Here is a 27,122-nt window from a genome sequence, read left to right as displayed (position 1 = left end):
TTTTTACACAGATTGGTTCGTGTGTGGAATGAACCATGAAAGAAAGTGGATGCAGGTACATTTATAACGTTTAAAAGATGTTTGGATAAGTTCATGAATAGGAAAGACTTGGGGGGATATTGGCTAAATGCAGGCAGGTGGGACTAGTTTAGTTTAGGGACATGGTCAGCGTTGAATTGGGTGGATTGAAGGGTCGGTTTCTGTGCTGAACTTCCCTATGACTGAAACCCTATGCCTTTGGGGGCTCTGAGGCTGGAGAAGCGAAAGGATAGTGGAAAGGAATGACAGCTTCACTCCCTGTTCTAAACTCCCCTTTACAACTTTTTGGAGTTGGTGGATCCTTCAAACAGCACCGGGCTTCACCAGTTTCAGTCTCCACTGGACAAGCTAAAACCAGCACTTGTCAGCTTTCCATGCCCTTGCCAGGTCGCAGGCAGGATGGAGAGCAGAGAACAAAATTGCCTTAGGATTCTGATAGATCCAGATGCTGCAGTTCATATATCCCTTTCTCAAAACTACAATTCCTGGTATGTTCATTTGCAAGATGCTGTTCACTGTCAAAATAATCCTGGCTTCTCCACTTGCCTGGAAACTCCAGTTTCTATCATCTTCAGCTGCCACTAACTGTTTTGTACAGAACCATTTTTGAAATTAATTCAGGGGATGTATGCTTTGCTGCCTGGGCCAACATCTATTGCCAGACCTATCAGGAGAGAGGTTAGGAAACACTTCTAAACACAAAGGGTGGTGGAGGTTAGAGACTCTCTTCCACAAACAACAGTTGATGCTAAATACGCTGGTAGTTTTAAATCTTTTTTTAAGCAAATATATTAAGGGATACAGGCCAAAGGCAAGTATGTGGAGTTAGACTCAGATCAGCCATTAAGTCTCATTAAATGGCATAACAGGTTTGAGGGACTGAATGGCTTACTCACATTCCTATGTTCCTTGATGTACTTGAGCTGCATCCTTAATATTGCTGCAGTCCATTTGATGTACATTCACTGTGCTATTAGAGACAGAGTTCCAGGATTTTGACCTACTGCCAGTCACCATTCCTGATTTGGAAATATATGTCCTTCAGTGTTGCTGGGCCAAAGTCTCCTGGAATCCTCTCCTTAATGGCTTTTGGGGTTGAAGTACAGCACATCAACTACAGCAGTTCCAGAACGCAGTTGATCACCAACTTCTCAACAGCAACTACCAGAAGGATGTGATGGTTCTGGAGAGGGTACAAAAAAAGGATTTGCCAGAATGGTGCCTGGTTTGGAGGGTATTAGCTATGAGGAGAGTTATGATTAGCTATGAGGTTAGTTTTCACCTGAGCGCAGGGGGCTGAGAGGTGACCTGGTAGAGGTTTACAAAATTATGAGAGGCATGGATAGAATGGATGGTCAGAGTCCTTTTCCCAGTACAGAAACATCAGTTAGCAGGAGACATAAGTTTAAGGTAAAATGGGGTAAAGTTTAAAGGAGGTGTGAGAGGCAGTTGTTTGGCCAAAATGGTAGATTCTAAGGAGTGTCTTAAAAGAGGAGACAGCGGTAAATGGACTGAGAGATTTCAGAAGAGAATTTCAGAGCTTGGGGCTCAGGCAACTGAAGTCACAGGTGCCATTCATGGAGCAAAAACAACAGGAATGTATTCAAGGCCAGAACAGCAGGAATGCAGAGATCTTGAGGTTGGAATGGGTTACAGAAATAGGGAGGGTAAAACCCTTGAAAGATTGGAGTATGGGGATAAGAGGTTTTAAATGGAGATATCACTGTGCAGCCAATGCAGTTCAGTAAGAACACACTGATGAGTGAACAGGGCATGCAAACAATAATTTTATAGCAGCCAAAACAGGTGGTAATCTTCTCTGGTTTGACTGTTAGATATGTTAACGTCGAGTGACTGCCTGTGCACGTGGAGTTGTATAGTAATTGATCAAAGTGTTATTTACGCACCCTACCCTCATTTAGCTTCAGGAATCAGTTCTGAAGAAAGGTCACTGGATTTCTCTTCTGTTTTCTCTTCACAGATGTTGCCAGCCCTGCTGAGTTTCTCCAGCAATGTCTGTTCGTGTTAGTTTCAGGAATTGCTCTCTCTCCAATTCCACCACAGCTGCACAATCAGTGATGAACATTACACATTACCATTCCTCTAATTCTGTCAGTGTGGTTCCTGTCCGTCATCTCTCTCTCTCTCTTTCACTGCAACCTTAACATTTCTACATCCTCAAGCCTGCTCAGTGTCCATTTGTTCACCATTTTCACTAATCAATGATCAGAAATCATTGTTGTGAAGGCTCCTCCTCCTTATTAAAGCCCAATTTTCACATGAAGAGTCGGTGAGTAAACTGCACCTTCCACCCTCAATCTGCGTATACACAGCTCCCACTCTCACAATCATGACTCACATCCTCAGCTTGCACATACACAACCCCATCCTCAGTTTGCACATATACCTTCACTTCATCTGGCATCACCAGCATATTTTCCTCTCATTTAGATCGTTAGTGATGTTTGAGCTCGAATGGACCTGTCCTCGTGCCTCCCAGCTCCATCAACAGCAGTGATGCACTGAAAAAGTCCACAGTGGAGCGGAGGATGGGGGTTGGGTGGGTGGGGTGCACAAACATCTCATGAGGCAGGTGTGGCATGAGGTTATTGTGAGTCTCTTGGCAGGGAGCTGGATGTCACAGTCTCAAGGGCAGAGGACCCAGGGGAAAGCATGTGGCTCAGGAGAGAGGGAGGGGACAGGAGCAGCCTCAGGGCTGAAGGAACTCCATCTCTGCGATTTTCCCCTAACTGATAACTGTATTTAAAAAATGACATTGAGAGGAAAGAGAGACCACATGAATGGCACTTTTTAACATGACGTATCAAGCGTGTAAACATCTGTTGGAGGCTTTGCGTTCTAAGAATTTGACAACGTTTAATGTGGGCACAGATGTTTGTTCCAACAAAGCACGTAGCAGGTCCACACCGCGCCCCATATCACTGACGTTTGCTGATCCAGTCCCTGCTCATCCCAGGTGCTTGTGAGAGAGAGTAGTGGAAGTGAAAGGTCGGGGTGGGGCGGGGTTGGAATGAAGGTGGTGACTGATAGATGAGCCAGGTCTTTGTTTTATATGTGTGTGTGTGTGTGTGACCAGATTTTCACCAAGACAAAGACCTTCTCCATTGTGATGAAAATGGTGAAAACCATCAGTTATCTCAAAAGTCCCTTAAACCAATTATTTCCCATTTTCGGAGAGGGTGAGGGCACCATGATTTATACAGCTTCATTGAGACAGCTGTCCATTTAGGTGACTAGTTTCCTCCACATCAACCAGATTTTGGCATACTTGGTATCTAGCTGGAGTGCAGAGATTAGATCAAGTAAGAGGAGTTGATTATTTTTGAAGGGGATGCTAAACATGAAAACAAAGGCATTGAAAACTGCAATGGGGTTTTGATAACAGCTTGGTGGGGTGGGCAATGATGAAACCTAAATGGAACAATTAAAAATTATTTCTCACTTGCTTTTAAGGCCCAAAGCTGTCAGTGGAGCAGTTTCTGAACAAACTGCCTAAAACTATCATCCGGGCTGGGAAGGTGATTGATATCAGAGGAGACATCAAAGACATTCTTCAGGTAACTGTGTGCGGGACAGCCTAGCGGGTAAGGGGAATCCTTCTTTGCTGCAAATTTGCTTCAGATTGGATGGCAGAGGGTTCAGTCAAACTTGCTGACTCAATGATGTCTAGAAATCAGATGTGAAGAGTCGTCACTTGATTTCCAAACACAACTTCAGGCATCCACAATGGCTCATGTTTTAAGCAGCACAGTCCTTCTTGACATACAGTCACTGTTAAAAGGCCAGGAATGTGGCGACTAATATGGCCGTTGATCCTTTTTGGTGACGGGGTTGAGGAAAGATGGTAGTTGCCTGAGGAAGGGGTCTCCTCCTCGTCATCAAATTGTGGAATTTTCAATATCCACCTGATCTGACAGACAGAACTTCAGTTTAATGTCTCACCCACAAAATGGAACCCCTCAGCATCTCTCACCCAGCAAATACCGTAGAGAAAATGTTACCATATTAATTTTTAATTGTAATTAAAATAGTAATTGTTAATGCAGTTAAGCACAGGAATTCACTGCCATTTCCTTATCCAAGCTGGTAAGTTTTTACAATGTGGAGGTGCTGGTGTTGGACTGGGGTGGACAACGTCAGAAGTCACATGACACCAGGTTATAGTCCAACAGGTTTATTTGAAATCACAAGCTTTTGGAGAACTGCTCCTTCATTAGGTGAAGTGACCAAGGAGCACCTGATGAAGGATCAGCGCTCCGAAAGCTTGTGATTTCAAATAAACCTGTTGGACTAAAACCTGGTGTCGTGTGACTTCTGTCTTGGTAGGTTTTTTAAAATCAGTAGATGTCCTGAAAGAAAAAAGGTTCCCCACAGCTCAGTGAATAGTGTCCCTGTAAACTCTCAGTCCCAGGTAAACCAGCACTGGAGAATGTTCCAGAATATTTGCAGATTTCTCAGTGCTGCTCTGAGTAATATTTGATCTTTAAGAATTAGGCAAGGCTCAATCATTTGGTATCACTTTTGCTTCGGTGGCAGACAGGTGTGGGATTATAATCCCACTGCAGTGATTCAAGCACAGAATCCAGGCTGGTACTCTTAATGCAGTACTGAAGAGAGGGCTGTATTATTAGAGCTGCTGTCTTTCAGACGAGATGATAATACACTGGGGGCTATTCTGTCATTCCAGGTGGCTATAATCGGCTTCTGCATATAAACCATCACCTGAGCTTCTCAATTAGATTCTAATCCATTACACCTTCCATTTGTCCTTTGTTCAGTACATAAACCAAGTGAACATTCGATTAAGTTCTGGGCTGTAACAACCAGAATCTCTTACTGCTATTCAGTGACCTGAGTTTGTTCATGTCTCTGGGCACTGCCTCAACATTGTAATCAAAATAAATAGCGTGCATCTGCTGCCACCTAGTGTTGATCATTAGGCATTGAATGCAAATGGTCTTGGAAGTATACAAAGGTTCAGCAAGTCACAAAACCGTTGTTTCTCAAAGATGAATTGTTGCAGATGAACCTGCAGAGCCACCAAGCTTAGAGGTGACCACACTGCCCCATGCAGGTGCTGGATGAAGTGGGAAAGGAGGCATAGAAAGATGAAGAGAAAGACAGATGTAATGTTTTCATAGAACTTCATAGAGTCCTTACAGTGTGAAAACAGGCCATTCGTCCAAAAAAGTTATTCTTTCTTGATTATATGCTTTTGGAGATAAGTCTCTTGATTAAACTTAAAATATAAGCCATAGCTATTAATTTAACCTGGGGTGGTGTTTGTAGAGGAATAAGTCGGTGTTATTTTCTGGGTCTATAAATTGCGAAGGAGCAAAAATGGCCTTTGTCAGATGTAGGAGGTTAAAGAGAGTTTAAGGGTTACTGCGGATTATATCTGCCATAAATGCTGTTGGTTGCGAATCTTACCAGATCAAGTGGATCGGTTGGAGAAACAGATAGAAGCGATGAGGAATTTGCAAAACCAGAAGTCTTTTGTGAATATACTCTTTTCAAACAGTTATGCTGTTTTGGAAAATGTAGGGGGTGATGGGTTCTCAGGAGAACGTAGCACGAACAGCCAAGTTTCTGGTATTGAGACTGGCTCTAATGCAATGAGGGGTATGGTTGGCTTCCAAGAGATCAATTGTGTTAGGGGATTCTGTAGTCAGAGGTACAGACAGACGTTTCTGTGGCCAGCAGAGAAAAAGCAGAATGGTGTGTTGTTTCCCTAGCGTCAGCATCAAGGATGGGTGCAAAATGTTCTCACGGGGGAAGAGGAGCCAGCATTGTCCACATTGGAACCAACAACATTGGAAGGGAAAAGGTTGAGACTCTGAAGGGAGATTACAGAGAGTTAGGCAGAAATGTAAAAAGGAGGTCCTCAAGGGTAGTAATATCTGGATTACTCCCAGTGCTACGAGCTAGTGAGGGCAGGAATAGGAGGATAGAGCAGATGAATGCATGGCTGAGGAGCTGGTGTATGGGAGAAGGATTCACATTTTTGGATCATTGGAATCTCTTTTGGGGTAGAAGTGACCTGTACAAGAAGGACGGATTGCACCTAAATTGGAAGGGGACTAATATACTGGCAGGGAAATTTGCTAGAACTGCTTGGTGGATTTAAACTAGTAAAGGTGGGGGGGGGAGATCCAGGGCGATATGAGGAAAGCGATCAATCTGAGACAGGTACAGCTGCGAACAGAAGTGAATCAAACAGTCAGGGCAGGCAGGGACAAGGTAGGACTAATAAATTAACTGCATTTTTTCAACGCAGGAAAGGCAGATGAACTCAGGGCATGGTTAGGAACATGGGACTGGGACATCATAGCAATTACAGAAACATAGCTCAGGGATGGGCAGGACTGGCAGCTGAATGTTCCAGGATACAAATGCTACAGGAAGGACAGAAAGGGAGGCAAAAGAGGGAGAGTGGCATTTTTGATAAGGGATAGCATTACAGATGTGCTGAGGGAGGATATTCCCGGAAATACATCCAGGGAAGTTATTTGAGTGGAACTGAGAAATAAGAGGATGATCACCTTACTGGGATTGTATTATAGACCCCCCCCCCCAATAGTCAGAGGGAAATTGAGAAACAAACTTGTAAGGAGATCTCGGCTATCTGTAAGAATAATAGGGTGGTTATGGTAGGGGATTTTAACTCTCCAAACATCGACTGGGACTGCCATAGTGTTAAAGGTTTAGATGGAGAGGAATTTCTTAAGTGTGTACAACACAATTTTCTGATTCAGTATGTGGATGTACCTACTAGAAAAGGTGCAAACCTTGACCTACTCTTGGGAAATAAGGCAGGGCAGGTGACTGAGGTGTCAGTGGAGGATCACTTTGGGGCCAGCGACCATAATTCTATTCGTTTTAAAATAGTGATGACAAAGGATAGACCAGATCTAAAAGTTGAAGTTCTAAATTGGAGAAAGGCCAATTTTCACGGTATTAGGTAAGAACTTTCAAAAGCTGATTGGAGGCAGATATTCGCAGGTAAAGGGACGGCTGGAAAATGGTAAGCCTTCTATAATGAGATAACAAGAATCCAGAGAAAGTATATTCCTGTCAGGGTGAAAGGGAAGGCTGGTAGGTATAGGGAATGCTGGATGACTAAAGAAATTGAAGGTTTGGTTAAGAAAAAGAAGGAAGCATATGTCAGGTATAGACAGGATAGATCGAGTGAATCCTTAGAAGAGTATAAAGGAAGTAGGAGTATACTTAAGAGGGAAATCAGGAGGGCAAAACTGGGACATGAGATAGCTTTGGCAAATAGAATTTTGGAGAATCCAAAGGGATTTCACATATATTAAGGACAAAAGGGTAACTAGGGAGAGAATAGGGCCCCTCAAAGATCAGCAAGGCGGCCTTTGTGTGGAGCCACAGAAAATGGGGGAGATACTAAATGAATATTTTGCATCAGTATTTACTGTGGAAAAGGATATGGAAGATATAGACTGTAGGGAAATAGATGGTGACATCTTGCAAAATGTCCAGATTACAGAGGAGGAAGTGATTGATGTCTTGAAATGGTTAAAGGTGGATAAATCCCCAGGACCTGATCAGGTGTACCCGAGAACTCTGTGGGAAGCTAGAGAAGTGATTGCTGGGCCACTTGCTGAGATATTTGTATCATCGATAGTCACAGGTGAGGTGCCAGAAGACTGGAGGTTGGCAAACGTGGTGCCACTGTTTAAGAAGGGCGGTAAAGACAAGCCAGGGAACTATAGACCGGTGAGCCTGACCTCAGTGGTGGGCAAGTTGTTGGAGGGAATCCTGAGGGACAGGATGTACATGTCCTTGGAAAGGCAAGGACTGATTCGGGATAGTCAACATGGCTTTGTGCGTGGGAAATCATGTCTAACAAAATTGATTGAGTTTTTTGAAGAAGTAACAAAGAAGATTGATGAGGGCAGAGCAGTAGATGTGATCTATATGGACTTCAGTGAGGTGTTCGACAAGGTTCCCCATGATTAGCAAGGTTAGATCTCACGGAATACAGGGAAAACTAGCCATTTGGATACAGAACTGGCGTAAAGGTTGAAGACAGAGGGTGGTGGTGGAGGGTTGTTTTTCAGACTGGAGACCTGTGACCAGTGGAGTGCCACAAGGATCGGTGCTGGGCCCTCTACTTTTTGTCATTTACATAAAAGATTTGGATGCGAGCATAAGAGGTACAGTTAGTAAGTTTGCAGATGACACCAAAATTGAAGGTATGGTGGACAGCGAAGAGGGTCACCTCAGATTACAACAGGATCTGGACCAGATGGGCCAATGGGCTGAGAAGCGGCAGATGGAGTTTAATTCAGATAAATGCGAGGTGCTGCATTTTGGGAAAGCAAATCTTAGCAGGACTTATACATCTTAATGGTAAGGTCCGAGGGAGTGTTGCTGAACAAAGAGACCTTGGAGTGCAGGTTCATAGCTCCTTGAAAGTGGAGTCGCAGGTAGATAGGATAGTGAAGAAGGTGTTTAGTATGCTTTCCTTTATTGGTCAGAGTATTGAGTACAGGAGTTGGGAGGTCATGTTGCGGCTATACAGGACATTGGTTAGGCCACTGTTGGAATATTGCGTGCAATTCTGGTCTCCTTCCTATAGGAAAGATGTTGTGAAACTTGAAAGGATTCAGAAAAGATTTACAAGGATGTTGCCGGGGTTGGAGGATCTGAGCCCCAGGGAGACGCTGAACAGACTGGGGCTGTTTTCCCTGGAGCATCGGAGGCTGAGGGTTGAACTTATCAAGGTTTACAAAATTATGAGTGGCATGGATAAGATAAATAGACAAAGTCTTTTCCCTGGGGTCAGGGAGTCCAGAACTAGAGGGCATAGGTTTAAGGTGAGAGGGGAAAGATATAAAAGAGACCTAAGGGACAACTTTTTCATGCAGAGGGTGGTACGTGTATGGAATGAGCCGCCAGAGGATGTGGTGGAGGCTGGTACAATTGCAACTTTTAAGAGTCATTTGGATGGGTATATGAATAGGAAGGGTTTGGAGGGATATGGGCCAGGTGCTGGCAGGTGGGACTAGATTGGGTTTGGATATCTGGTTGGCATGGACGGGTTGGACCAAAGTGTCTGTTTCCATGCTGTACGTTTCTATGACTCTAAGTTCACACCAACCTTTCCGATGACCATCCCAACCAGCCTCACCACCACCACTGCCACTGCCACACCCCCTCTTCCTACAACCCTGCATTTCCCATGGCTAACCTAACCTACACATCCTTGTTTTTTTGATGGTAAACAAGAGTCTATCAGGCAATTGTCAGGAATTATTTTCTCACCAACTTAAAGTGGAGGATGTAACAGCAGTTAAGATCTTGTGAATGACCTAACCTTCAGAACATGCTCCTTCAATCCAAGGGGCTGTGGAAGTGGAATCTGGAATCATCCCAGCAGGTCCACTGTTCATATATTTGGGTATCGGTAAGATGTCTCTCAAAGTCTTCATTGTGAATGTTCAATGTGATAGGAGCAACACGATGAGTTTTATTGCTACTATCAAAACTTATTGGAGGTTATGAAGTTTACCTCCATTCAGGGGTGAGGTTCTGACTCCAAACCTAGTATAATCTCTAGCCTTGTTTTAATTGGTTCAATTTATTCCTTCCACAGGTCCCTTCCAAACCAGCCAATGAAAATACGATTTTGATTGAAACTCCATCACTAGCAAAACTAAGAGACAGGTACAGGTGTCACTGATAAAGGGATGAGGGAGGGCAGCTTGAAATACATGGGGCGGAGAAGCGAGAGCAAACATCTAGGGTCTGGTGTTGAAAGATAGGAAAGAGAAGTAGGAGTTAGACTATCCCATTGATACCTTCAAGCCATTAATTTGGTTGTCCACTTCAATGCCTCTTTTCCCTTTACCAGCTTTATCCGCTTGTTATTCAAGCTACTTCACATCTTGCTCCCCTGCTCCCGGCCAACACGCTACTTTAAACGTACCCCAGAAAATCTTCCTGTGAGGATATCAGTTTTGGTCCTCTTAAGGTGTAACCCATCCAGCTCGTACAAGTCACATTTGCCCCAAAACAGGTCACAATTCTTTAGAAATCTCTCCCACCAACATCACTTCCGCAGCCACATATTTCAATTGATCGGTTCTCATATTCTTGTGTTACTAGCACATGGTGTCAGGGGTGAGATTATTGCTCTTGAGATCTGACATTTTAAATTTCCTTCCTAAAATCTGTTTACAGGACTTTACCCCACTTCCTGTCTAAGTTATTAGCATTGATCTGGGTCATATTCCAAGGCTGTTCACTCTCTCCCTGAAGAATGTTCTAAGCCCAGTCTGTAAGATTTATGACCTTGGTACCAGGGAGGTAACACACCATCCTGGAGTCACCTTTACTGCCACAGAAAGGACCTGTCTGATCTTCTGTCAATGGAATCACATATCTCTATTGCACTTCCACTCTCCTCTCCCTCCTGTCGTGTGATGCCCATAATGCTACTGATTTGGTTTTGATTGTATTCCCCTGGAGGAATAATTATGCTCATCCAATTTCAAAGTGAAGAACCAATTAGCAAGCAAGATTGAGTCTGGGGTCTCCTCCCCGCCCTGTCTGGTTCTCGTGTCTGTCTAGTAGTCACCTTTTTCTTCTCTGCCTGTGTGCTGCTGATCTGGGGTGTGAGTACCTCCCTGAACATGTGATCCATATGGTTCTCTACCTTGTGATTGCATTAAGTTACCAGTTAATGACCAGTCAATGTTTACCCCAGCTACAGTGCTGAACGACTGTTGGCAGTTTTTTCAATGCACATGCTCCTGGAGGTTAACAAACTTAGAAAGAGAGAGGAGCACCACCTTAACCTCATCAGCAAATTCCCTAACTCAGTTTTGCTCTCTATTTAAGCTGCACTCTAGTAGAATCATAAGCCAGAAATAACTGACCATTCTCATTTCATCTACAAATCAATGTAGCACAGGAGGCCAGTCAACCCATCATGCTGTGCTAGCTCCTCAGTTGAACTATCCGACTAGTCTCACTCCCTTTCTCTTTTCCTATAGCCCTGAGAAAATGATTTCTCATTGTTGCTCTGGTTGTTTTATCGACCACCTTAAACCTATGCCCTTCTGTTACTGGCCTTCCTTACTAAGTCACAATCCTTTGCTATTTTTGGACATCTCAACCAAAATTTCCTCTTAACCTGAACCAATGCCCTGAATGAGTGTTTGGTTTCCTTGGCCAATGTCCAATGTTCTGAGTCAGTGTCCAATCCAGCATGCTGCTAACACCCTGACCCAATGTCCAGTGTCTTGGGTATATTCTCTGCCCCTATTGGCATCACAGAGTCCTCTGTTTTTCTTGATAATAGGTTGGCGTTCAGTGAGGAAAATGACCGAGGATTGAGAAATATCTCCACGCTCAGGATCAAGTCGGAGGATGGAGAGAAGATGTACATAGTTAAAATGCTTTTCAGTGAGACAGTTGGGGCCCTTCGCTCTTACCTCAACCAGAACAGGTAACAGGCCAGCAATGTACCAATTCTCCAATAACTGGAGGCATTGACTGTCAGAACACAAACATCACGTCCTGAGGTAACAGGAAATAGGTTAGTGGCTTCCTTATTTGCATGGCCTTGAGTTTTCTAAATATGAAGGATGATCTAACTGAGGTGTTATAACCGAAGGATTTAGTGGTGTACATAAAGAGAAACCTTTTTCTGGCACAGGACTCCAGCAAAGCGGTTATAACCTGAAAACTAAAATTACTCGGTGATGATTATAAAAACATACAATAGAGAAGCAGAACCAGGCTCTTTGACCGTTTGACCCTCCTCTGTCATTTCAATAAGATCATTGCTGACCTTCTAGATCAGCAACACTTTGCCACAATATTGCCATATCCTTTAATTCTCTTACAATCTAAAAAGCAAGCTTGTATTTGATGACTGACCCTCCACAGCTGAGTTCCAAGGGTTCACAACCATTTGCGTGAAGACATTTCTCTTTATCCTAGTTCTAAATAGTCGACACCTTATGCTGTAACTATGACCTGTATCTTTCTGGGAGTTATCATTTTTGAAAAGGTTGGCTGGCACTCGAATTTGCACGTCCTGTCTTGATTCCTGATTGAAACCATTTTCTCCAGTTGGGTGAGGTGGCGAGGTATGATTTGTAAATGAATAGGCCGCAAATCTGCCAGGACTTTATAACATATTGTGGAGTTTAAATAGATGGAATTTCAGTTGCTATGAGTAACTGAACCCATGCTTGTGAACCATGACTTTATGGAAAAGTCACAAAAGCCTCTAAAAGCCACCAAAGAGCTATGTTTTCCTTGTGCAGAATTTAGCAAAGTTCAGTCTTAAAGATGTAAGTTTTACTTTCTCAAGAGAGCTTTGTCCCAGATCACTAGGCTGTTGGTATAACTGAGACAACGCAGGAAACAGAAATGGAAAGGCAAATTTGGGTGGCCCTCCTGGGGTCATTCCTTGAGCCAGCCACCAAGAAGATAGTAGCAGCTCTCTGAATGAAGAGTGATAGAGGGAAGGCAGCAGCAGCAATACCTGGCAGAGTCAGAGGACCTCGCCAGCATTGGCAGAGCCACCAGAGAGCACAGGAAGAAGAAGATCCTGTCCCAAGGAAGGATGAATCATCTCTGAAGAAGTTATCCCGACTTAACAATAGTCTTTGCAGGTGAAGGCTCTGTGTTTCAATAGGAATCGTTGGTGAAATCCAATGCCTGTTAGAGGAAGATTCTCAGGCCCTAATCAACTGATTCACATGCCCAATCCTTCATAGTCTCTATAACAATGGCACATAGTGACATCAGTGACAGCATGCAGTGTTGCTAATACATTGAGGCTCCTTGTAAACCACAGCCTTTACCATCTGAAAGAATACTTGCAAGCTTCTCAAAAGACACACAACGTAAACATAGAACAGCGTCTGTGCCTTCTCTGTGGAAAACACACTGCATTTGACTTCCTTCTAGATGGACTCCATTTTTAAAATGAATTGGTTCATTGCTCCATCCTCAAATGCACCTATAGATGGACAATAAAGGATAGAATGGCCTGCAACATTTACACCTCTTTGTGAACTAGCTTCTATATTCTCTACACACTGGAAAAAGAATCAGATTTCCACTGCCAGACATTATGATTCTTGACGTGATTACTGGATGAATCAAATCTCCCTTTGAAATCTTTCTGATTGTTAAATTTTAAAAAACTATGTGGTCTTCAACTGAAACAGTAGAAAAATACTGACAAGTTAGTTTTAGACCTATCATACTCACAGACCAATACCCACGTCACTAGTTCAAATCCAAACTCTAAAATAAATGATATCAAATTACTTATAAATGACATTCCTTACATCACAGACATTTGTAAGTAGATCCTTCACCCATAGCATTGCTGAAAGATGGACCTCTGGCTGCTGTCTCCATTGCTGTTGGTAAGATGTTGCTCCTTTCTGGTTAGCTGGCAAATGAGTCTACTGGTGTATAATGACAGTCCAGAGTGTGGTGCAGGAATCCTGATAAAGGACTTATGCCCAAAACGTCAAATCTCCTGCTCCTCAGATGCTGCCCGACGTGCTGTGCTTTTCCAGCACCACACGCTCAGCTCTGATCTCCAGCATCTGCAGTCCTTACTCTCTCCTGGTATATAATGACAGATCACCACATTTGTTGAAGAAAATAATTTTCAGAATCTTGCAGAGGTAACGGGGCTCTCTCTTGTCAGAGAGCTGGTGGGAAACTCTGTGTCACCATCTTTAGGGAAAGCCCACTGCATGTTGTCCACTCAGGCCATGACAGATCATTTGAGGGACCTTAGGATTAAAGACCAAAGGTTGCACCCTCAGTGAGACGCTGACCGTCAGGCAATTCTGTTAAACCACAGTGCCACAAAGCAAGTTGTAGTTGTTGCTGCTAAGTTATCCCTTAAGGTATAAGATCACTGGACCTCAGGTACAGATGAGTGATGGTGGGACAGTGGTTCCTGCAATGAGATTGGGAGTTTCAGCAACAAGGCTGGGGGGGGGGGGGGGGGGGTTGGTCTCAGTGGGTAATCTCTGCCCACCACCTTCCAGATGCAGAAGCCATTAATTAGGCTTTGAGTACCTTGGATGTGGAATAGCCCCTGGGAGTATACCAGCAACCATGACAGGGCAGTCCTCAGGCATTAATCTCCCACTTAAGGGTCTCAACTGGTAGCAGGAGGAAGAAGATTAACCATGGGATGGAAGCAAGGTGGTGATCGGGATCCTTCCTCCACTCATCTGATTAAATGTAAACCATCAAACGTATCACAGGGGATGGACAAGGTTTTACTAGTGCATGAACTTATGGATACGCTGATAGTAAATGGAGCCATTATAAATTCATCAATGATTAAAATGAACTGGTGCCATGTGCTCACAAACCCTCACGTGTTGCTCCACATTTCACCCCAGAGAAGGCGGAGATAGCTGCTCTCTTCTCCAGCTATACAGCATTGAGGGATGTGGTGAGCCTCATTATGCTGGGGTTCAAGGGGGATCGGCCTGATACTGTGGGCTCTGCATTTGTCCAGGGACAGCCACTGTCACTGGGACATAGACTACAGCTGAGGGCTGTGGCACAGGAACTGGAGAAGCAGAAGTAGTTGAGGGTAACGCGATGTTCTCAGAACTCTCCCCCTCCTCCAGAGCCATCAGTTGGCACATTAGATGGGACCAGCTACTGGGTCGCAACATGTGACCATTTTAGCCACCATTGAACTACCATGTTGACTCCTGAGACCCCACCCCACTGCCCTCTGGAGTATCGCCATGACTGTTTTCCTTTCTCTGATGTACCCGAGTCACAGTTCTCCTGTACTCATGTATGGTACTTTTCATCATGTTCCACCAATGCACAACATCCCTCTGTAGCTGTAGTATCTGTGTTGGTGAACTGTGGGTTAGTCAGATGTGATGGTATATCATCAGACATCTCTTCAACCTCCTGCTGCCTGAGGGATGAATTTGATCAGGCATTAGGTGAATGTCACAGGGACCTTTGAGAGACACAAAAGGATGTAATTAGATTGAGGCCCCAGACATTGAGAGTATAGATCCAAACCAGTGCCTTCAGCCATATTTATGGAACCCTTATCAAGCAACACACCTTTCAGATTCCCATCATAGCAACATCCCATTCTGCTTTGCACATTAACTGTATCATTCCCACCATTGACAACATACTTGATGCCTTTGGCATTTGTTCTGGGCAATCTGCCATCTGCAATAATGCCACCTTCACAGTGTCCATAGCTATCTCATCAACTCAGCGAATCATCTTTGACCCTGCTGACCCAGCTTTCTGCCATTGGTCCCAGTTTTACTGTTGTAAGCCCGTTTCACCTGCAAGTACAACATACAGGGGGGTAATAATCCCATTCCATCTTACATCCAGAGACAAAGATCATCAATGCAGGTGTGGATCACAGTGGTCCATTCTGATGCCACCCCATTAATGCTTGGATCCATGTGAGTGCCTAGACCACATCTCTCATCTATCACCAGGATGTCTATGCCAAGGATATGGGCAGCACAGTGGCACAGTGGTTAGCACTGCTGCCTCAAAGTGCCAGAGACCCGGGTTCAATTCCTGCCTCAGGCGACTGACTGTGTGGAGTCTACGTGGGTTTCCTCCAGTTGCTTCGGTTTCCTCCCACAGTCCAAGAATGTGCAGGTTAGGTGAATTGGCTATGCTAAATTGCCCGTAGTGTTAGGTGAAGGGGTAAATGTAGGGGAATGGATGTGGGTGGGTTGCGCTTCGGCAGGTCAGTGTGGACTTGTTGGGCCGAAGGGCCTGCTTCCACACTGTAAGTAATCTAATCTAATGCCCTTCTGTAAAATAATAGCCAGGGTCACACCAAGCCGTGAAATAGTTTGTGCACCCACTGCAGGAACACTGGCATTCAACTACTGCACTCATGCTGCAGCACATAGTACACTGGAAGCATCCCTCCCTCCTTGTATATATAACATCTGTCCTTCACTGTATCTGTAGACCACAATCTGGCACTTGCATACCTTCCTCACCTGTCCTCCTCTGCAATATGCTGGCACGACAATGAAGAAAGCACATGGACAGGTAAGGCTCCTTGCTTTGATCGTTAGGTCACATTACCCATGTCCATTCAGCTAATTGTCTTATTTAGCACAGACCAATGTCGTGGGGTAGGGTGGGCACCATATGAATGTAGAATGGCCTGCCATACGCACCTGTCATACCAACATGGCATGTTGTTTGCCCAGGCATATGCCTCTGTCAGCTGGCTCCCTCTGACTTAGTTAGAGACAAAATAAAAACTGCAGATGCTGGAATCCAAGGTAGACAGGTGGAAGAACACAGGGAGCCAGGCAGCATCAGGAGGTGGCGAAGTCACCATTTCAGGTGTAAACCTTCTTCAGGACTGGGGGTGGGTGTAAGGGGAGCTGCAGATAAGAGGCGGGGGAAGGGGCATTGTATCACTATATGAGGGCAATGGACAAGGCAGAACTAGATACCCACATTCTGATCGATGAGTGGTGAAAAAGTAAGTGGAAGAGCAAAGATTTTGCATCTGGCAAGTCAAAATTAACCCACAGCACTATGGTAATGTCACTGAACGCACAATGTTGGAAGCTATTGATGCTGCTAAGTTTCCAATATTGGATCTGTGTCACTTTTCTGGCATTAAGTTACTATTTTGTACTCCTTCTATCATGCTGACTATTAGTATTGTTGAAACTCTCATATTTCCCTTGAATAGCCCATCGTGGACCACCTTTTCTTCTGGGTGAAAGTTTTTTTTAAACTTACAAACTGTTTCGAACTTCCTACCTTTCACCTTAAAGGAATGGCCCCATATTATTGACCCTTCACCTTAGGGGAACAGCTGCTTTCTATCCACCTTGTCCATGCCCCTCAATCTTATCCAGCACCAATAGATACCCTTCAACCTTCTCTGCTCCAGAAAGAACAACCTCAGACTAGCCAGCCTCTCTTCGTAGCGAAGATTCTCCATCTTGGGCAATATTCTGGCTTGTGAAAAATGTCTCCTCCCATCAACCAGTTCTTCATAATATTATGCTTGCACTGTGCCGAAGAATGTTTCCACCTATCTCATCAGCATGACCTGCCTCTGGATTGAACCTGCTTCCTACATTGTTGGCTTGGCTCCTCCTCCCAACCAACCCCTGGAGTGATCATCATATCATCTGGCTGCTTACTTACTGAGGCTGTCCAACAAGTTGCAGGATTTCCTGACTTAGCAGACCCACTTTGGTTTAAAGTGCTTGGATACACACTTTTCACTGTGGAGGGTGGAGGGTGGAATTGAGCCCACCAGTCCTAGAAATCAGTTCTCCCTCGCTACGAGGGTAGTGAGTGCCATGGCAGCTTGCTTATACTTTGTCCCAGTTGGGAGAGGCTCCCTAGCCCTTACCCTTCATAGAACTCACTTTTTTAGGCACTCCCCATGACTCCATAAACTTGGTGCCAACTCCTACACTTTCAAGGCTCATCCATTGTATAAGCACCAAGTCTGTAATCAAACAGTTATATAACAATAATGTGTGGCTCTACTGAGAAACAAAAATCAGCAATGTTGATTTATACATTTGTAGGAATAACATTCTTGACAATAAAGGTCACAGACATAACAACTTATAACCATTTAAAATGTCAAGTCAACAATTCACTTCCGTACAAGTTTCCTGCTGAGCTAATACTTGTACTGATCTGGGCTCTCAGTCAAACATGCACAATGAAGAGATGGAAACCCTGAATCTGTAAATATCCCTACATACCTACACACCCTTCTGACAAATATCAATAAAGACTTACATCTATATCATACCTTTCAAAATCTCAGGGTGTCACAGTGAAGTACTTCTGTAGTGAGGACATTACTGTATTTTAAGAAAAGGCAGTTGGATTTTGTGCTCAAATCTCTGGAGTGGAACCTGAGCCCTTAACCATCTGACAAAGACTGGAGTCACTGAGCTATGACTGACCACTGGGCTACCAAGATCCCCACTGTATTGGAGATAATACTAAGTCCTACATCAATACCTCTAAACTGGAATTGCTCCAATCATACCAACCCACTCCTTCCCTTCTGCCAACCTCGGGTTACCTCTTCCATTATATTGAAAAAGTTTCTAAAGTCCATTAAGGTCTTACCAATGGGTGCAGCTGGTTCCTGAGGGGAGGTGTTGTGCCAAACTGACCAGAAAATTCTTATTGTGTGCCAGGACTTTAAGACTTTACCTGGTGGTTGATGTTTTGCAGGGGAAAGCAACAGGCTGATTATGACATTATCAGCACCTTCCCTCAACAAGTCTACAGCGATCAGTCCAAGACTCTGGAGGAGTACGGGCTCATTCCAAATGCCATGCTCATCCTCCGAGCCCGAAAACCCCAGCTCCTTGACCAAGAGAAGGGTGCACTCAGTCAGGATGAGGAATAATCTCAATAGAAGAAGGAGGACCTCCAGTCCAGCCGTTGGTGCATCAAAACCTTTCCATTCCCCTCAAACCCGAGCTAGGAAAACAAGTTCACATTCACCCACGAACACTGGGAGGAGATCATAGCAACGGAGTCTCACTGGGTGTAAGAAAAGGCCCAGGGAAAACTCCAAAATGTATTAACAAAAGTTATCAGCAACTCTTAGATTCTTTACTCCATTATTGACACAAATGACCAGGTGCTGATTGCAATGATAAATGTCCAAAATGACCAATTAATTACCAATTGATTTGCAAATTCAGCAACAATGATGTTGCCAAGAAAGGTCAATGGTCAGACTCCTCTAACCCTATCCTCCAGACACACACACACAGACACACACACACACACACACACAAACATGCAAATTTAAACCAGTGTGTCAACATCCATAATCTGCTAAACCTGCCGTGAAAAGTAAAACAAAAGATTTGTCTGTGTTGTTTAATTTTCACTTCTAAGTCATTAAAACCAGACACAGAACCTGCCTGCAGTTATTCTTTTAGCCTTCACCAGAATGCGAACATTTAAATAATATAATTTAGCCCATGGTAAAACAGACTGTACTACAGGTATTGGTCATTTTCCTATTCCATCAAAATTCTTCTAATAAACATTTTAATAAAAGTTGGTCAATGAAAATGAAAGTTGTCCTATTTAGCAGTATCTAGAGAAACTTATTCTTTTGGTTCTGTAATTAGTTGACTAGATTTGCAATGCAGAGTGTTACCAATAATGTGAATTCAATTCCCGCATGGGCTGATGTTACAGTGAGGGACTCTCCTCCTCAACCTCACCCCTCACCTGAGGCATGGTGACCCTCAGATAAAATCATCACCAGTCACCTCGACTACACCCTTCAAACAAACAGAGTTCAGCCCAGTATGACAGGTAGGGGACAGGGACTGATTTTCATTGAGAGGCACAAAGCCTCTGGTCACTGATTCTCACTGAATTGATTACAAGATCATGGTATGATACAGCTTCTTTGTGTTGTACTATTCTAAGACTGCACAGACGTTTTCAATGAATAATCCAGCTAGTCTCACTCTACTGCATTTTATCGCATTCCCTTTTGAAAACGACAACTGAATTTGTTTCCACTACTCTGTTAGGCAGTGTATTTTGTCATTCATGTTGGCTAGACCAGCATTTACTGCCAACCCCAAATTGTCCTTGAGGAGGTGGTGATGAATTAACTTCTTGAACCGCTACAGGCTATTTGCTGTATGTCGACCCACAGCACTGTTAGGGAGGGATCCCAGGCTTTAGACCCAGCAACTGAGAAGGAAAGTTGGGGTGAACACCCATCAGAAATCTTTCTTGCCCTACCAGGTCTAAGTAGAATGACCCCACCTTGTCTAGTCTATCCATGTTATAGTGATCCAGAATAATTCTGGTAAACGGTTTCTGTACTCTCTCCAAAGCCTTCCAGTCCTTTTTAAAGTTTGGTGCCCAGAATTAACACAGTACTCCAGCTGGGGCCGAACTAGTGCTTTTACTCACCACTTTGTTTAACAATAATAAATCTTCAACATCTTAGGATTTCTGCAGGAGTTTTGCTGATGTTCTGCTGCAACTCGCGGTAGAATTTCACCAGTTACATGTCCCCTTTCGGCAAACTCTGACCTAGATCTTGAATACATGTTCAGCAACCACTGGGGAAACAGCTCGCAAATAATGTTCCTCTTCTCAACCAGATATCTGCACATTTGCACTTTCAAGGGGAGAGGTATATGGAAGAGCATTGGTCTGTCAGACCAACACTGCACAAGAACATAAATAGGAGGAGCAGGGGTAGACAAACCTGCTCCACCATTCAATACAATCATCAACTCCACTTTCTGCCCACTTCCCATATCTCTCAATTCCCTGGTACCAAAGATCGGTCCACCCCAGCCATAAGTGTACTCGGCAATTGAGACTCCACAACCCTCTAGAGTACAGAATTCCAAAGATTTCAGATCCTTTCTTGTGAATTAATTTCTCTGAAGAAACAAATCTCTCAACAACTACCCTTCCAAGCTCCTTCAGAATCTTAAACAATTCAAAGAGAGTGCTTTTTGACATCTCAACTCCAAAGACTGTACTTCATTTTCTCAGCCTAGGACAATCCCCTTATCCCATGAAGTAACTTAGTGAACTGCACTGCCTCCATATCTTTTTAAATATGGAGACCAAATCTGTATTCAGGACTCTAGAAAACTCTGTACAATTGTAACAAAACTTCCTCGTTGCTGTATTCCAAACCCTTTACAACAAAGTATGAAATGCCATTTTACTTTTGTAATAGTTTGCTATATTTGCATGTATATCAACACAAGTTTCCAAGTTTGCATACTATTTAGACTAATTTTACATTGCAGCTTTATTCTGTAAACCTGTCCTTTTATACCCCTTTACTGTCTCAAAGCACTGAGCAAGCTCCCTTCCAAAATGTCTCACGTCACCCTTTATGGAGATAGAACTCCACCTGCCTTTTCAGCTCAGCTCTCCACCTGAACAATAAACCATTAAATATCCCTTTGTTTTCTAAACAGTTTGCAGTGTCTCTCATTTTGGTATCATCGGCAGATTTCATTGTCACTCAATGTGGGTCTAAGAAATTAATTTACACAACAACCTAGGGCTCTTGTGATACAATGGTAGTGTCCCTACCTTCTAGGCCAGAAATTCCCAGCTCAAGTCCCACCTGCCCCACAGATGTGTCACACCATGACCGAGCAAATTGATGAAAATAGCTACACCATGAAGTTGGTGATCAGGAGAAGGGTTTTGCATTAGACCAGGTAAAACAGAGGCAAATATGACACCCCAGTCTGAAATGATGGCTTGTTGAGAAAAATGAATTGCCAGAGAGATGCTGCAGTGTGAGACTAAAATACAAGGTATGGGAGATGACTGTGCCCTATTGGAGTCTCTCAATTTCAGAACTACATCCCAAACACAAACATGGGGATGAAGCCGAGGCAACTATTTATAAATAGTTGTGTGCTGCAATCCTTGGATAGCATAGTTTGAAAGATTCAGAGTCAGGTGTCACTTAAAGCATAAGCACCAATTAAATACTGATGAGTTAAAAATAGAAAGAGGAGGTAATGAGCAACACAATCACCTGGACCTGAAAAGCAAAAATCAGATATGGTCAGGAGAACATTTTGTGGTGTAGCCCTTCCCTCCTATCCTGCCTACTCTCCCACCATAGCTAAGGAGCAAGAGTCGTATTCAGCTCAGGTTCTAAGCTTGATGGTGAGCTTACACTTGATTCAATTTGGGCCATCCAGGATGAGTGCAACTTAAAAATATGGCAGCCAATGCAGGAACAATAAAAACCAGGAATACAGGGAGCTCAGAATTGGAGGAATGCAGAGATGCCGAGGGTTTTTAAGACAGTACAATGTAATAGAGATAGATCAAATTGGATCACAACAAAATCTGAAAACAAAAATGAAAACTTTAAGATTGAGCATAGATGATTAGGGCCATTCTATTAAAGGCGCCCCTCACTCACCCATATCCAGCTGCCTGCACTACCTGTCGGGAAAAGCAAGATATCAGGTGGAAAATACTCATGACCTGTACTTGAAAAGCTCTGTAAAATGTATTTAATCCTGTTGCTCCTTCAAAGTGGAGTCGCAGGTAGATAGGATAGTGAAGGTGGCATTTGGTATGCTTTCCTTTATTGGTCAGAGTATTGAGTACAGAAGTTGGGAGGTCATGTTGCAGCTGTACAGGACATTGGTTAGGCCACTATTGGAATATTGCATGCAATTCTGGTCTCCTCCCTATTGAAAGATGTTGTGAAATTTGAAAGGGTTCAGAAAAGATTTACAAGGATGTTGTCAGGGTTGGAGGGTTTGAGCTATAGGGAGAGGCTGAACAGACTGGGGTTGTTTTCCCTGGGCATTGGAGGCTGAGGGGTGACCTTATAGAGGTTTATAAAATCATGAGGGGCATGGATAGGATACACAAAGTATTTTCCTTGGGTTCAGGGAGTCCAGAGCTTGAGGGCATAGGTTTAGGTTGAGGGGGAAAAGATATAAGAGAGACCTAAGGGGCAACCTTTTCATGCAGAGGGTGGTGCATTTATGGAATGAGCTGCCAGAGGAAGTGGTGGAGGCTGGTACAGTTGCACATTTAAGAGGCATTTGGATGGGTATATGAATAGGAAGGGTTTGGAGGGATATGGGTCAAGTGCTGGCAGGTGGCACTAGATTGGGTTGGGATATCTAGTCAGCATGGATGGGTTGGACTGTAGGGTCTGTTTCCATGCTGCACATCTCTATGACTCTAAAGCAGCAAGTTCAAGAACATGAATTTATTAACCCTATTCATTACAATTATTATAAAAATGTAACTTAGCTGAGAATAGCCTCTCACCGGAAGTTTGCAAAAAGCCCTTTTGAGGGGCTGTGGGGACCTTACTCATATTCTTGTCAGTTTATTCTGAAAGACTGCAATCTCTGATAGGAAATTATTATCAACACAGGCCCAAGTCAGATAGAGAAGCTAGAATGTTGCTTAGGTGGGAAAAGGAAACTTTATTATATATCATGAAGCAAGGCGGCCAATGTTAAGAATTTGAGTCATATTTAGGTTAACTCTGGGTCCTTCAGACGGACGAGGGGATATCTAATTGAAACATACAGAATCCTAAATGGCCTGGACGGAGTGGATGTTGGGAAGATGTTTCCATTGGTAGGAGAGACTAAGACCTAAGGGCACAGCCTTAGAGTAAAGGGAAGACGTTTTAGAATGAAATAAAGGAGAAACTTCTTCAGCCAGAGACTGGTGAATCTATAGATTTCATTGCCACAGAAGGCTGTGGAGGCCCGGTCATTGAGTACATTTAAGACGGAGATAGATGGGTTTTTGATAGTCACAGGGATCAAGGGTTACTGTTGAAAGTGGGAGAATGGGGTTGAGAAACTTATCAGCTATGATTGAATGGCAGAGCAGACTCAATAGGTGGAATGGCCTAACTTCTGTTCCGATGTTTTATATTGCAACATTGACCCAAGAATGAGATAAAAGAATTAAACTGATCAAATAATATTGGCATTATTATGAAGCTTAACTTATATTTCCTAGATTTGAGCAGGCTTAAGGGTAAACCTATCAGGGCATTTTAGGGTTTCAACAGGATAGACACAGAGAAGATGTGGCAGGCAGAATCTTCAAATCAGAGTCAGGCCATCTTGGAGTAAACCTAGACAGCTCTTTTTCACACAGGGGTTTAGCAGAACCACCGAGACTGAATCAAAACCACATCCTAGTCACAATATCCAGTCGCCTCCGATTTACAGAACAGCATCACGAGGAAAGAATTCCCAGCCACAGAGAAGACAATAGGAGAAACAGAGGTGTGAGATAATGCCTGATCAGGTTGAAAAAACATATCGGGGTCTTATGAAGCTGTCCCTATTTCTTATTCAGAGGTTTGGAATCAAGGCCCACCTGCACTGGAGGTGTATCCAAACACCTCTGAACCAGGTGAATGCAGAGCACAAAGATTACTTTAAAAATAAACTGTGGATATACCATATGGACTGCAGCAACAATTAAAGACAGTGACTACTCAAGAACAATTGCAGATGGGCAACAAATTCTGAATGTGTCTGTCACACTCATTCACCAATTTATAAAAATCATGCACAGTGATTTGTAATTAGCCTTAGATAAATTCCCCATCTGTACAGCTGCAAAGAACAAGACCATAATTATAAAACCACAAAACAATCCAATATCTCAATCTTTGCTCCACTCTTCATCCCCAGATTACAGTTTCATTGACACAATAATTAAAACCTATCCACCCCAGCTAACATCTAGCCCTATGTTGGGTTACAAATGATGTGTAACTTCAGCCAAGAAAGTGCTCTTGGGATCTCCAGTCTTGATGCTTCAGCTAATCACAACCACATTCTTCCTGTGAGACCTACAGACTCTTAAAGAGGCAGAAGTACTCTTAATATTCACAGTCCACAGCATCATGGCAATGGGCAGTGAGTAAAGCTGCTGTCAAATCAAACCAACACATAGACGCTCCACAAAATACAGGCAGAGGTTCAAATTTGGTTTGCTGCCAAAAATGACATAACAGAGCCGAGCAAGGGAAGGACCTAAACATGTATCTGCTTCCCCAATTGATTATTGCTCCCGAGGTACTGACTAAATATGTTTTTCAGAAAGTGGTGCCATCTCCGATTCTACGAATTACATTTGGCTGGGTGGCAGACAGTAACCACAATCCAGAATTGTGACCACACAACCCAGACTGACACACACACTGCGGTGCATGAGGAACACCACATCATTGAGAGGAGAGCTTCAACCAAAAGGCCCCTCAGGCCTCTCAGCATAGTATAAATCTCTGTAGAATAAATCATTTCTATTTCAAAGAAGAGTGGAGGAACTTCTATCTTAACTAGTATTGCAAAATAATACAAACACATCTTAGCCTGTGAACTGTGGACTTTCTGTTACTCAACACTTGAACAATTTCCAAAAATCCAGTCACCCTGTTATAAAATATATTTCTGTTTGTTTATGTTGAAACACTGAGGCAATGATTCGATTCAGAGAACGCGGGAGAGCTGCCAACTGCCTGGCTTTAATTTGCATCGAAGGAGATGGAGGAAGAGTGGATTGTTTACCAGGAACTGAAACAACTGAATCCTGCACAGAGCCACATAGGCATAAAACCTGAGCTATCAATATTCTACATGCAGCACCCTGAGAATTGTTTGCCCACCTAACAGTCCCCTCGACCTGCCCTCTGCTGTAAAGCTTCCCAATTCCCCAAGGTCTGAGAGTGAAGGCTCCAGGTTGAAATCCCAATTTCAGTAGAGTATTCTGACCCGGGTGTCACAGCAACATCTCCCCCAAGTTGTTCCCCCCTTCCCCCACAAACTTGTACTAGCCTGGATTCTACACAGGATCCCTTGACATTCCCAGGTGAGTTGGGAATCCAGTGTTAAATCTCCACCAGCCAAGACCCTTCCCTGCTAATTGTCACCAAAATACACACTTGATGATGGCAATATGCAAGGATTAGTCACACCAAAGAGAGTGACCTGGCTAGAAATATCCAGTGGAGGATTGGAGCAGCTGCTGAGAATCGTACAGTTGTTTTGAATCTCTTCCTTACAAACACTCCCACATGTTAAATTTATTTTCCATTTCTCAGCACAGTCTCCATCCCAACGATCTCTCTCACACACATGCCCATGTTCGAAATATACTCCTACTCGCAGCCACATCTCACTATCCTGGATCCACCTCACTGTGTATACATTAGCAAAGCCTCCTAGCTCAATTCAGCAGCTTCATGCCAAACCCATACTATTGCCTGACTCTGGAGACAGCCACTCTCACAGCTGGCTTCTTCTTCCATTCACCTCTTCGCTACTTAATTTGCTGTTTATTTCTGCGAATCCATGAGGAGTTGGTGTTGTCAATAAATAAACACACGAGAGACACGTGAAAGCAGCAAGAAACTGGTTGTGGGTTCAAAACATTTCATATCTTCCTGGAAGACATTATTTAATATTTTGGCAGAAATTCTTATTGGTCCAGACTAGGAACAAAGTAGGAGGAGTTAGGGTTGGACAGGAGGGAGAGGGATAGTGAGAAACATTGAGTAAGAAAAAGACAGAAGAATTAAAAAGGAGTCAAGAGCGCGAGGCAAAGGCAGTATATGCAAGAGCAAAGCATTTGCTGAATGGTCTTTGTGTATCTGTTACATTGCCATGACAATCAGCTAGAACAATAAATCATCCATTTTGTTTAGATAGAGCTGGTCAAAGCACTGGGAGAAAGTACCAGGCAGATTAGAGGTAGAGGAATTCTGTATCTTCAATGACGAAATGTTGCCAGATCTGAGAGATGGTATGTTTTTAAAATGAAATAAGAATTAAATTTCTTGGCCCATGGTTGTTGGCTTGCCAACCAAATGGCACTCAAAATCCCAAAAAACGTGGGACAACTGCACAAACTCACGGCAGTAATAATGACTCCGGATACCCGAAGTGGTTGCAATCTACAAACTACCCAAGCATTTGGAGTCTGCAACATTCCCCCATAGAAATACTAGCATACTGGGGCAATGCCCAATTCCCTAATGTATGGAGAAAAGCAGCTAACAGTCAAACCTCATCTGTCCCATTAAACTGCCTAATCATAGGACAGCGGTGGCTTTCACAGCTTGGTTCATAACACTGTAACATCCTCTCAACTGCTAAGTTATTGGAGTGAATCACTATGTTTAAAATGCCAACAATACTAACCTGATAATTTCTTGAGGGCAGTTACCACCTTCCAATTTGTGCCTTTGGTCTCAATATCACCACATCATTGATTCACTCCAACAACTGTTCTCACCTTAAAGAAAATGAAAACAGCACTCTTTCCATCAGCCTGGACTTGCTCCCCCTCTCATCACCCAGGAATCCCTTACCTTCCCCAGACTCAGTGGACCCAATTTTCCTTTGTTTAGGTCAGGGGCCAGTCTCCAGGAACTGAACCCACCAGGACAGCACATTCCAATTGAAAACAAAGTGGTGCTTTTCTCA

At 43.5% G+C, this 27,122-nt stretch overlaps 2 protein-coding genes across 3 annotated transcripts in view; one reads left to right on the top strand and one right to left on the bottom strand.

Annotated features, from left to right (window-relative positions):
* The window catches only part of ubxn11 (UBX domain protein 11), a 65,088-nt gene extending 44,021 nt beyond the window's left edge, over positions 1–21,067 (top strand). For both annotated transcript variants that reach the window (XM_072548225.1, XM_072548226.1), the window contains 4 exons: positions 3,514–3,617; positions 9,683–9,753; positions 11,393–11,539; positions 18,334–21,067. In XM_072548225.1, coding sequence (XP_072404326.1) covers positions 3,514–3,617; positions 9,683–9,753; positions 11,393–11,539; positions 18,334–18,511 — 500 coding nt within the window. In that variant the 3' untranslated portion in view covers positions 18,512–21,067. The remainder of the gene's footprint in view (positions 1–3,513; positions 3,618–9,682; positions 9,754–11,392; positions 11,540–18,333) is intronic.
* Positions 21,068–26,052: 4,985 nt separating this feature from the next.
* LOC140453493 (SH3 domain-binding glutamic acid-rich-like protein 3) overlaps positions 26,053–27,122 on the bottom strand; it is a 10,326-nt gene continuing 9,256 nt past the window's right edge. The window contains exon 3 of the mRNA XM_072548224.1: positions 26,053–27,122. This exon is cut by the window's right edge and continues 459 nt beyond it. The gene's annotated coding sequence lies outside the window, so the exon portion shown is untranslated.

The sequence above is a fragment of the Chiloscyllium punctatum genome, chromosome 27 (assembly GCF_047496795.1).
Source record: "Chiloscyllium punctatum isolate Juve2018m chromosome 27, sChiPun1.3, whole genome shotgun sequence".
Taxonomy (NCBI): Eukaryota; Metazoa; Chordata; class Chondrichthyes; order Orectolobiformes; family Hemiscylliidae; genus Chiloscyllium; species Chiloscyllium punctatum.
The sequence above is the reverse complement of the archived record's forward strand: the minus strand, read 5'-3'. Positions and strand labels throughout refer to the sequence as shown.